Source organism: Sinocyclocheilus rhinocerous, unplaced genomic scaffold, assembly GCF_001515625.1.
Source record: "Sinocyclocheilus rhinocerous isolate Xijiao unplaced genomic scaffold, SAMN03320098_v1.1 scaffold1307, whole genome shotgun sequence".
Taxonomy (NCBI): Eukaryota; Metazoa; Chordata; class Actinopteri; order Cypriniformes; family Cyprinidae; genus Sinocyclocheilus; species Sinocyclocheilus rhinocerous.
Window position 1 is genome coordinate 969285 of NW_015631048.1, and position 12357 is coordinate 981641.

The window sequence follows — 12357 nt, forward strand, 5'->3', positions numbered from 1 at the left end:
TTAATCCAGATATTTTAATCTAATACGCAAATTCGTTTGAAGAACCAAATTAACCAGAGATCAGTTATCAGGATTAGAAGATCTGGAATCTTTCAAATCATCTCAGATGTAATAAGCGATGTACGAAGAACGGGCCCCAGGATACTTAAATAGGAAAATATAATTAAAGACAAGAAGGACAAACATTGCTACAGCATATCCAATGAGATTTGCGAGGGTGGCATCAGCACAGGCCAGCTGGTTCATAGATAGAGAATCACAGAAACAATTAAGGATCAGATTTGGCCCACAGAATGGCAGTTTTTCCATCACCCTATTTTAATGCGCATTTTGAAGTATCTCATGAGAAACGAGTGATGGAAACGCCAAATGTCGAATAAAAATCCCTTAATTCGCAAAAAAGTTTTTACGCTCGCTTGGTGGTTTTTGACTTGTGCGAAAAAGGGTTGATGTGAATAATGAGAGATGGAAATGCATTTTGCTAATAAATTCCTCCAAGCGCATCAAAAAGTCATGTGACTTTGCGCTAAGGGGCGGCAAAACCTGACTAACCAGCGGACCGATCTCATTCCACAACATCTGAAATGTTGTTATGGTCATTCGGAAATGCACGAGCAAAGTCAGTGAAAGTATTTCTGTATAATTGCCTCCCAGAAATGTCTTACACGCCCTGCGTTCCCAAACAGCAGCATCCACCTCCGAAAGCAATGACCGCATTCATTGTGTTTCGTCTGCTCAGTAATTTATTATATATGAAAATTATTATATTGTCCTACTTGTCCTACTTTTCTTAGTGATTTATAGTGCCAGTTTATCAGGAAGTGACGATTTGTTCACTTTGACTTGTTGGATGGAAACGATGCTTGTTCGGAAATGTTTTATGCGATATTCCAGTTTTGCGCATAAGTTAAATTCGCAACTTTGGATGGAAACCCGTTCACTGTCTGCATTAAGCTAATGGTTGGAGCAATCATTGCAGTAACCCCAGGAAAACCCTATTAGAAGCCTATTAACGCCCCCCTACGGAATTAAAACGTCTTACCGAACAGGCGTTAGGACCCGGAGGAGGCTGCCGCTGTGCTGCCACTGCACTGTTACTGTTTACACTATCGCACACCGAACGCGTCATTATGTACATGCATTCTCAGTTTAAATGCAGCGATCCAAAACAGTGAATCTATTCACCATTCAGGCAAAACTTTGCTTCAAGAATGAGCCACACTGCTGACTTGATCTAATCGCTGGCACACCCTGAGCACATGTGAGTTAACATATTCCTCTTATTGGCAAGACATATCGGCATAATTTTTCATATGGGGCCCATGCCGATATTTACATTTAAAGCCATTATCGGCCGATTCCGATATTGGTCCGATAATATTGTGTATCCCTAATATAGACACTATTTGGGGGATACTCCTGTTTACTCTGAATGCTGAAGCCTGATTTGTAAATGTTTATGTAGCTGCACAAACAAATGGCATTTCAGTCAGCCAAAATGGGCATGGCAGATTGCCTGTATAAGTCAACCCTGCATGGCATTTCATCAGAATTTTTCGACTGAGAGAGACAGTCATCGACTCGCGTATAGCTTTATAGCATGGCTGTGTACGCAACGCTAGTTCCTGTTATCTCAGGGAGCTGAGATTACGTTAGTAACCAGAGCGTTCCCTTTCGAAACGATCTTTCATGTTGTGTAAACGCGTCTTGTGGAACATGTCCAATAGTGCCATGCTATAAATAAGGGCACAATAAGCCCGGAAATAATGAGACCCAGGTCACAAGGACGGGGTCTGCGTCAATCAAAACCCTTTCTACTCTCATAGGGGATTAGGGTGATTAGGATGACAGGATCTGTGCCTGAAGAGCAGGGATATCCAGTTTATATAGGCCTATTAACCAAGAGAAGGTAGATGGCGAAGACCAGGCTACCACACAGATATCTCTGATCGAGACTCAGCTGGCCCAAGCCCAGGAGGAGGCCATTCCTCTTTTGGAGTGGGCCGTTACTCCAATAGGACACTGTAAGTCCACTGAGGTGTAAGCCAGGGCTAAAGCATTGACTATCCAGTGAGATAGTCTCTGCTTCATAACTGGCAACCCTTTAGAGCAGCCTCCGAAGCATACAAAGAGCTGCTTTGGTTGCCAAAAGTGGCTAGAGTGCTCTACATAAACTAGTAAGAGCCCGGGCTAGGCAGAGTACATTAGTACCCTGCTTGTCTTCTGAGTTACAAAGAGCTAGAGAGGTGACAACCTGTGATCTGAATGGAGTGGAGAGCACCTTGGGCACATAGCCATGTCTTGGTTTGTGGACGACTTTACAGTTGTTAGGCCAAACTCAAGGAAGCCTCCTAAATGGTGTTATTTACTCTCACAGAGAGCTGTGAAGACTCCCGTCGAGGGACCAAAAATGAAGACACCACAGCTCGGATTGGGGATGCCAAATTGTATCTTTGGCTTGGGAGATGAGGTCCTTCCTTAAGGAATCAGGCAGGGGGCTGCCGACAGAAGCTGAATCAACTCGGGGAACCACGTCTGTGAACCGTGGACCGTGATCTGAGCAGGAAGGTTTGGCAGGCTGGCAGGAAGGTTCATAGAGCCAGAAAAAACACCATTATTTCAAGGCAGTTGATATGTAGGCGTTGTACCAGGGTCGACCAGGAGCCAAATACCGGTCTGCCCTTGCACAGTGCTCCCCAACCCGATCTGGAGGCATCCGTCGTGACCATCTTCCTTTAGCAGGTTAGTTCCAATTGGATGCCTGTCTGATACAGGCAATGGGCCTTACAAGGGGCTACAGCTCTGGTGTAGTGGTGGGTCACCTTGAGGTACAGTACATGGGCTTTGTGCCAAAACTGGAAGGGACGCATGTGAAGCAGACCCAGCGGTATCACAGAGGAGGCGGCTGACCCTGAGGGGTTCAGGTGTCTAAGATTGAGGATGGGCCTGAGCCCAATGAGGAAGTAGTGGCTGTAAAAGCATGACTTGCTGTTCGCTAACAGAACCATCTCCATGGCACCTTTTGCTAGCATACTTTGCACTTTGGATAAGAGAACATGTGCATCATTATCCTGTACCAAAGTTTGAATAACACCTCTGAAACAAGGGGGTCTGCGAGTGAACTGGAGCAGGTAGCCTTGTTCTATATTCTGCAGAACCCAGCTATTCTGGTCTGAGTTTTTCGAGTGGCAGGTCGATGCACGGAGGGAACTGACATTCGTGGTGTCGTGAAGAGGAGAAGTGCTCTTTTGAGTAGGAGGGTCCGTTATTACAGCGGTAATTTGCTTGGGCACATGCAGGGTGGGTAGGACGGACACAGCATGAACAGAGCTTCTGTCCCCCGGAGCTAACGGGACTGGAGAGTGAGACTTCTTTGGGGGCAGTCTTGCCTTGGCGGTACCTAACCCTCTCTTGTTCTGCTCTGCTTTGAGATCAGGACGACTTGTGCGGCTCAGGGTCCAACGTCACTCTGGGGCAGGGGCCCTGGTGCTTAGGAAAGGGGTAGCGTTTCTCCGTCTGGGGGTAGCTCAGGCTCTGTTCTGAGCAGTAGACGGAGCAGGCTTCACAGGTTTCTGGGAAGACTGAGCCTTCTTGAGACTTGAAAAAACTGCTGAGCTGGAGCGCTTAGGCTGGACGTGGCACATGGCCTGTGATGACTTCTGTGCTGCCGTGAAGCACTCTGCAAATCCATCTACAGCAGGGTCAAATAACCCTGTGGGGGAGATTGGGGAGTCGAGAAAGGCGGCTTTTTCTGCGTCCTTGATCTCCAGCCAAAGGTGGCACTCAAGCACAGCCAAGTTGTTCATGGTCTTGTTGATCACCTGCGCAGTTGCCTTTGTAGCACGTAGCCCCGCTAGGGTCGAGGTGGTCCTGCAAGACTTGGATGGGTGCACGGCATTGACTTAACACTCGACACACTCACTGGGTACACTCGTGACGTGACATTTGAAGCAACGCCGCTGAAATTTGCTCCTAGGAAAAGATATTTGCTCTTTGTGTTCACCGGAAGGCCGCAGGAGAGAAGCGCTGAAGAGGAGTGTCTATTCGCTGCCGGGGCTCTTCTACGGCGAGTAAGCAAGCTTCTTCCTTCGTCTTTTTCAGAGTTCAGCGAGGAGATTATTTTCGCATTGAAGGAGAAAATTCTGATGAAATGACATTTGGCGCCGACTTTCATTGACAGTCGGCCCTGTCCATTTTTTATGCTGCTACACGAACGTTAACAAATCAGGCTTCAGCATGCAGAGTAAAAAGGAGTTTCCCCCATAGCGTGTTTACAAAACATGAGAGACCATTTCAAAAGGGAACCCTTTTTAGTGTTTTTTGGCTGATGTTAACATTATGTATTATATTTGTAGGTGAATGTCTAAAAAATGTCCACAAATATGTATCTGACTGAAGGATTCTCTGCTTTTTTTTTAGAGGATTCTCTGGCAAGTGTCCTGTAGTGGGAAACTATAATATTTGGGCGGAAACCATGGGAACCTGGCGAGCACAAAAACCAAGACCTTCATACAACACCACTGCCGCCAAGTGTTTCTTAAACTGCACATGGTAAGAATCAAATATTTTCTCCTCTCAGCGGGTCATGTACACTGGTTAATAACAATTATTATTATGAAGTGGGCCATTCTTTGAAATGTACCAGTTTGATGAGGTGATTGTTGACCAAAGAGTGAGTAAATGATCACATAACTTGAAATTTTTAAATATATTTAATATTAAATAAAAATATTTAATCACACTTTATATTAAGGTCCAATTCTCGCTATTAACAAACCATTAACGAACACTTTTGCCTCAATAAACTACTAATTTGCTGCTAATTAATAGTTAGTAAGGGAGTTGTTAAATTTAGGTATTGGGAAGGATTAGGGATGTAGAATATGGTCATACAGAATATGTGCCTTATAAGTACTAATAAATAGCCAATATGTTATTAATAGGCATACTAATCAACTAGTTACTAGTGAGAATTGGTCCCTATACTACCCATAAGTTTTACCATATATTTAAATATACATATTAAATATTTACTTCGTTTAACTGCATATCTTTTGACCAGTAATGCATTGTTTAATTCATTGAAATTCTCAGGGGGTACTTTCAGCAAATATTTTTCATATTTTATCTTTTTTTTTTTTTCGGAATCCCTGACATAGGACTATCTTACAGCTACCTTTAACCATGTTAAAAAGGACAATAATGAAAATTACAAAAGTTTATTAATTTAGTTTAATTATCTTTAATTTAATGCACAAACAAATATCCACAGACAGCTGTTTTCATTGTAAATGCAATATATTATGGCACTTCTGCACTCAAAAAATATTTTGGCCTAAATTTATGATTTTTCTATTTGAATGGCACATAAAACTTCCATCCATATGGATTAGACCGTTTTAACTTAAACTAATAAACTTAATGTAATGCATATGACTGTGTTTTAAAACTAATATATTTCACAGCTAACCATATTTTAACCATGTTCATATATTTTAACTGATTAAATTCAGTTATTTTCACAAGCAATTTGTGCAATAAATGCATTTTGAAAATAATATTGTTTAAATAAAATAAAACACATTCAAATAATTATTAATACATCATTTTTCAGAGTGCAGAAATCTTACCTGATTCTTACCTGGCTGTTTCATTTATGTATGACTGTAAAATATACACCACATTAAGTCTAAAATCCAAATGGGTGGACATACAGCACTGTATTTATATGCACTTCAAATACATAAATCCTAATTTGGGCCTAAATATTTTTTTGAGTGTGTAAAGACAAATAGATAACTTTATCAATAACATCTTTTCTGTTAACATGTCTGTTTTACCGTACATCCAAAGTGAGCAAATTTTTATAAATTCTGTGGTTCATAACAAAACTGATTTTTTTGGTTGTTTTTTCTTGCATCGGAACCACCATATTTCACTGGAATACTTCACAATACATATTTAAACAAAACATAAAAAAACTGTTACAAATCACAAGAATTTATTCAGTTGCTTCACATACAGTAAATCATTGTATGTTTGTTTCTATTAAAACTCTACAGAACATAATATTTTATAAAGTGATCACATTAATTCTAGACATCTCTCTAAAGGCCTTTTGCCTGCTCGCCCACCGGCTCACAATCATTCTGATCTCCTGAGTACGTAAACAGTAGATGAAGGGGTTTATCAGTGGTGGAACGAGGCTGTAAAGCAATATGAGAAGTATCCTGAAATCTCTACTGATTTGGATTTGCAGGAAACTGGCTATATACACGGCACAGCGAGGCAAGTAAAACAGAGCGATGATGGAGAGCTGCGTGCTGCAGGTGGCGAAACTTTTCCAGCGACTCTGAGAGCTCGACAGCCTCATCACAGACGCTATGATGTGACAGTAAGAGTAAATGATGAAGGCCAGAGGGAGAAGGAGCACAAGTAGGGCCACGCACAGGGCCACCAATACCTGCTTGCTGTTTTCAGCACAGGCTAGGCTGGTAATAGAGATGTGGTCACAGTAGCATTGAATGATCAGTTTAGGGCCGCAGTAAGGAAGCTGTTGAGTGTGTAGGGTGGCTATTGTGGGAGCAATGAAGGCAGTTACCCAAGCCGTTGCGATTAGGATGTACGTGATGCGGTTAGTCATAACAGTCTGGTATCGCAGAGAATAACAAATAGCCACATAGCGATCGAGGGCCATGATCATCATTATCAGCGAGTTTAACGTCCCAAAATAGTGAATTAGCTCCATTTGAAAGAAGCAAGCGTGGAAAGGGGCTGCTCCCGCATTAAACCAGTACCTGGCTATGATTTTAGGCAAGGCAACAGTGGAGAAACACATATCAGACATTGCCAGGCTCGCTAGGATGATGTACATGGGCTTCCTGAGGCTCTCCGAAGTGATAAACAGCACCAGGAAAACCGTGTTACCTGCCACTGTGGTCGTGTAGACGATAAAGAAAATGGCAGAGACAAGGCCATAGTAGTCTGGATGGAGTCCAGGGAAGCCCACAATGATAAACTCAGTGATAGTAGTCCAGTTCTTCGGTAACATGTTGCCAGATCTACAGAGATTATAGGACACAAGTGATTAATATTGCCTTATAATTTTTATATAGTCTGAACAAAATGTTAAAGATATTTAAATAGTACAATTTAAAATGTTACATATAATATTAAATATTATTAAATGTCAATTTAAAATTCATTGTACAAATTTGGTATTCCAAAGAAAGCCTTAAAGAATCTTTAAAGAAAGTAAAATGGAATAAAAGAAAATAATAAAATAAAATGTACAGTATGTCAATAAATTCATTACCAATAAACAGCAAGACATTCAACATTAAGACAGTGAATATGCACCTGTTATGTTGACTCTGTGCTCTAAATTAAGACAAATACATTATTGTGTATCACTTATATAGTGTTTGCTGTTATGTACAGTGTGGTTGGGACTTTTTTTCCCAGATGATGACAGGGTCAGGGTGGCTTTAGGGACTGAATGTCAGTCATAGCCATTACCGCGGGAAGTAGGGGTGCTGAGGGTGCTGCAGCACCCCCTGGAGTGTAGCCCACGTAATAATGGGGGTGCTGGGGGTGCGGTGTTAAAAATAAATGAATGAACAATATGTAATACAAAATAAATAATATTCATTTTATTAATTAGTATATTCATTAAAATTCATTGAAAAAAGTAGCCTAAGCCTACAATGACAAGAAGCAACGGTTAAATATGAGTTAAGTTGAATCAACCGCCGCCTCGGGGGAACTGAGAGCGGATTCCTGCCGCCTCGGGGGAACTGAGAGCGGACACCGCCGTTTCCGGAGCTTTGTGAGCGGACACCGCTGCCTCGGGGAAACTGAGAGCGGACACCGCTGCCTCGGGGAAACTGCGAGCAGACCACGCTGCTCGTACCGACATCAGCGGAGGTTCCCGCACGCTGCGTACCAGCCCGCGATGCTCCAGGAACGGGCGTGAGGTACTGGGTGCAGCAGCGGGGCTGACTTGCTACGCCACTGAATAAGACTGATGTACCCGCGTTGTAACACAAATACATGTAAGGTTTTTGGATTTTCCCCTTACTTTAAATGCATGCTTATGGCTCATTATTATTAATCGAAAAAAACAACAACAACAAAAAACATTAAACTTTGAACTTTTATTAACAAAATAAATAAGGATATGTTTTACTCGCGTTTAACACAAATAAATAGCCTATGGATTTCCCCTCAGGGTACCTTAAAACGTTCGTAGTTTGTGGTTTATTATCTTATTAATTAAAGCACATCAGCCATAAAATAGTACAATGGCAAATTCGCATATATATTAAACATCTACCTTGCATTGACAAAATGAATAAGATGGATATAGCCTAGCCGTTGTAACCCAAATAAATAAGGTATTTTCCCTTATTTAAAACGAATGCTTAGTTTGTGGTTCATTGTTATTTTTTTAATGAGAACCCAGCAACAAAGACACTCACTTATAGGCTATTAAACGAATAAATGAAAGTTTTATTAACAAAAGTTGCGCTTTGGATCCGCCATCATATAGTGTCAGTCTTCTCGGATCACTTTTGTCACGTGAACCCCCCCCAGGGGGGTTATTTCTCAGCCCCCCCAGCTCAAAATACGTTCCCGCGGCTATGGTCATAGCTCATGAACTTGGCCTTAATCAAACAAGGTGCAAAAAAAGGCCTCAAATTAGGCCTCATACCACTTCAAGCTCTGCTGCCATTGATGCATGACAATGACATGCCAAATACTAAAAAATATTTTTTATCAGCACAATTACAGAAATAAAAAAGAATAATTTTCACTTGTTGTCTCAGCCGTCAGGACTGTATATAGGCTAGCCGGAAATAGTTATTTGTATTTATTTTTTATTATTTTAATCACCGTAGCTTCAACCGTTTGTTTAAACAGTGCTGAGGTTATTGAATTATCAATAGACACTAAACCAACTGAAATGTCATTGCTTTAACACACGTTTTATAAAGCTGCTTATGAAATATAATATGATAGGAAGTATATAAGTAATTATCTTCTCTCTTAAAGTTTGTGTCATCAAACGTTTCCTGCCTGTCATCAGATCTCATGGGGTTTTCATTGTTTTTGAGTGTCAGTATCTACATTGTCACTCATCTACTGGATTCCTCAGTGTAAATTCTCTCAAGTTTGTTTTCCCATCAGTCCATACTCTTCAGGGCCTGTCTAGTGTCTCTAGAAAGCAAATTAAGGGCATGTAGCAAATATGTTGACACTCTTCTGACAAACAACAGTGACAATGTTTACAGGACGTTACATGGAAACCCTTGACCTGAGATCTCTAATGTCTCCCTCAGTGATCTCCCCTTTTCTCAAAAACACACAAACATCAAACTGTATCAAATATTCAAATAATAGCTAAATACATGTGAATTATTTTAGACTATAACCTGCTGTCTCCACTAACATTTATGCATGCCAAGCTTGTAATAGTACTATATTTTGTAAATAGTAAAACTAAAATGGGCCCAAATATATCAGCTCATACTTATGGGGTAGTCTGGCATATAAGAGACTATAGGCAAGTCACTGGTCAATTTTGAGATTTAAAGCTATTTTGCTTCCATAACATGTATTCTTTCAGACTAGTGATTTATTTGCGTCTGTAGATTTCAAATACAATGCATATAGTTATTGTCTGTTTTCTTAAAATGATTTTTTTCTTTCCTTACATACACCAAACTTTACAGTTTTATATATACAGCATATATTCTGAAGGTCTTTTAGAGAATCATATCATGTTCATATCATTCACCTGATTTAGATAACATTTTATAAAAAATCTTTCTGATTTATGGAGTGATGAAAAGAGATGCAATATTCACTCTGTAAAACCCTTTAACTCTAATATGTCAACAAAAATGAAAATTATGAACCTGGCTTTATCTATTGTTCAGATTTCTGTTCTGGAAATTTATGTAAATGACTGCATATTTAATTAGACAATGCCTAATTTACATATTTAAACATGATACAAAGCAATTGACTTAATGTACTGTGATCAATCTACTGGGACAGTATATGATATCTAGTTACAATATTTACCCTGTAAATTCTGTTAAAATGAAATTAGTAGTCCAAAGCATCATATAGTATATTTATTGAATTATAATCCCCCTTCAGCCTCAAATGCTCAGTGGTGCCAAGCCACTAATACACTGATGATATAACTGAATAATAGATTATTGGCTCTGTTGGGAAAACAAAACATTGTTTGTGTCCTGTTTATTAACACCCCTAATATATTCACTTGAGATAACTTAGCAAATTTATGGTATTTCTACAGCATCAGTTCTTATAGTTTTGCTCTGCTATATGCTAAATACAGCAGCACCTGCAGCCTATTTTTCAGACATAAGTGTTATTTTAATGTATTTGTCTGCCTCTGAAAGATTTCCTTCTTATCAGCTGTTTATCGTTAATGCTAAAAAGTTTATTATTTACATTTCATGGTTCTGACTGATACTTTAGTACTAAATGGACATTATATTGTGTTTTTTTGGCAGATAAGCTTTGTTATAAGTCTAAGGAACACACCTGCAACTTCTGAGCCCTCATTTATCAACAGTGCGTACACACAGATGTGTGTGTAATGAGTGCATAAGCACAGTTTCACACAAAGTGTGTGATCTACCAACTTGTACTTATATGTAGGAATGTGTGTAAATATAAGGACAAAATATAGAACCTTTTCTACGCACTGTTGATAAATGAGGCCCCTGGTGTGAATAGAGTTGTATGCGTGTTGTTGTTTTTTAGTATTAAAAAATGTCCTGACCCATGGCAAAAATATATATAAATTGGATCATAGGGGCTCATTGATCATAGTATTTTCCTTTTTTGAGTGAATTAGCCATTGAATTTAAATTTAACCCATAATAATTATAATAATAATAATAAGAATGTTGTTGTTTATTAAGAAGAAAATTAAATCCCTAAGTTAATGAAATGTTATACATGTACATATATTTAAGTCTTTTATTATTCTTTTTTGGGGGGATTTTATAGTTTTTAGAGCCTGACACTGTAAATTGCCATCTACTTTTAATGTGAAAATACTTTTTTTGTATAAAAAAGTGATTGCATTTAAAAAACATGACTATGTATACGTTTTTGCACAACTTTAAATCATATCATGTTACTGTTTGACTGAAGTTTTCATGTGAAATGTCCACTGGGTGGCGCAAAAACTATTTTAATTTCACCAAAAAAAGTTCCATTCAGTTTTGTTCTTTGTACCATATCTCTACTTCAGTGTTAAATTACATTTTAAATCCAGTCTTAAGCCATATTTATATTTTGACTTTTGTTTTTATTTTGATCTTAATAATTCGTGAAGAAGGTTAAAGGTCACAGACATCTCAAAGACTACTTGGTTTGAGTGTCATTGTCTACATAAATCGGTGTTGTCACTTATTTACTACATCACTCAGTGGTAATTCTCTCAGGTTTGGTTTCCCATCTAAACAATCTTCAGGGTGTCTAGTGTCTCCAGAGAGCAAATTAAGGGCATGTAGCAAATATGTTGACACTTTTCAGACTAACAGTGACAAGGATTATTGCACATGGTAACGTGAAAACCCATGACATCAAACCTCTAATGATTTTCTTAATGAGCACTCTTTCTGTCAAAACACAAACATCAGTGCCCGTTAAGTAAGAAAATAACATGTAGATGGTGTAAATAATGTAAAACTATAAGCTGCAGTTTTCATAAACCTAATCAGGCATTTAGAAATATATTCAAATACATCAGCCTTTGCTTATGTTTTAGTGATTTGCTAGCTTTTGGCCTTACCATGACATGCCCATTTGTAACAAGGTTTTTAGGCCAAACTGGGCCACAGTATTGCAATATATAGAAATTAGTTTTCAAATGGTACCTTATATGGAGACTGCACGAAGTGGTAGATAGATAGGTGGAAAGATGTGTGGATGGATAAATAGTATTTGTATGTAGAGATTTTTTTTTTTATATATAAACTGCATTTGTAATAAGTGTTATAAGTAATATGTATTATCAATATAATATTATCAGAAGGAGTCTTTAAATCCCTTTTGGATGACATTGCTTGCTCAGGTGCCAAGGGTTTAATACACTGATGATCTAAGTGAATAATAGATTGTCATTAATGCCTCTGTTGGGAAATGACTGAAGGAAAATAGTTAATTTATTGTTTAATAATACAGTGATCATCTTTTCTGCCCTATTGTATGTATAGCCAAGTGAAACGGCTTCTCACAAACAAACAAACAAGCAAAAAAAAAAAAAAAAAAAAGAAATGAGCAGGGGTTTCAAAATCTGTACAGTGT

General features: G+C 38.9%; 1 protein-coding gene across 1 annotated transcript; it reads right to left on the minus strand.

Annotated features, from left to right (window-relative positions):
- Positions 1 to 6073: 6073 nt before the first annotated feature.
- LOC107741176 (olfactory receptor 1-like) lies at positions 6074 to 7051 on the minus strand. Its single transcript, XM_016553787.1, has one exon. The coding sequence runs from the start codon at positions 7049 to 7051 to the stop codon at positions 6074 to 6076; it is 978 nt and encodes a 325-aa protein (XP_016409273.1).
- Between the last annotated feature and the right edge of the window lie 5306 nt (positions 7052 to 12357).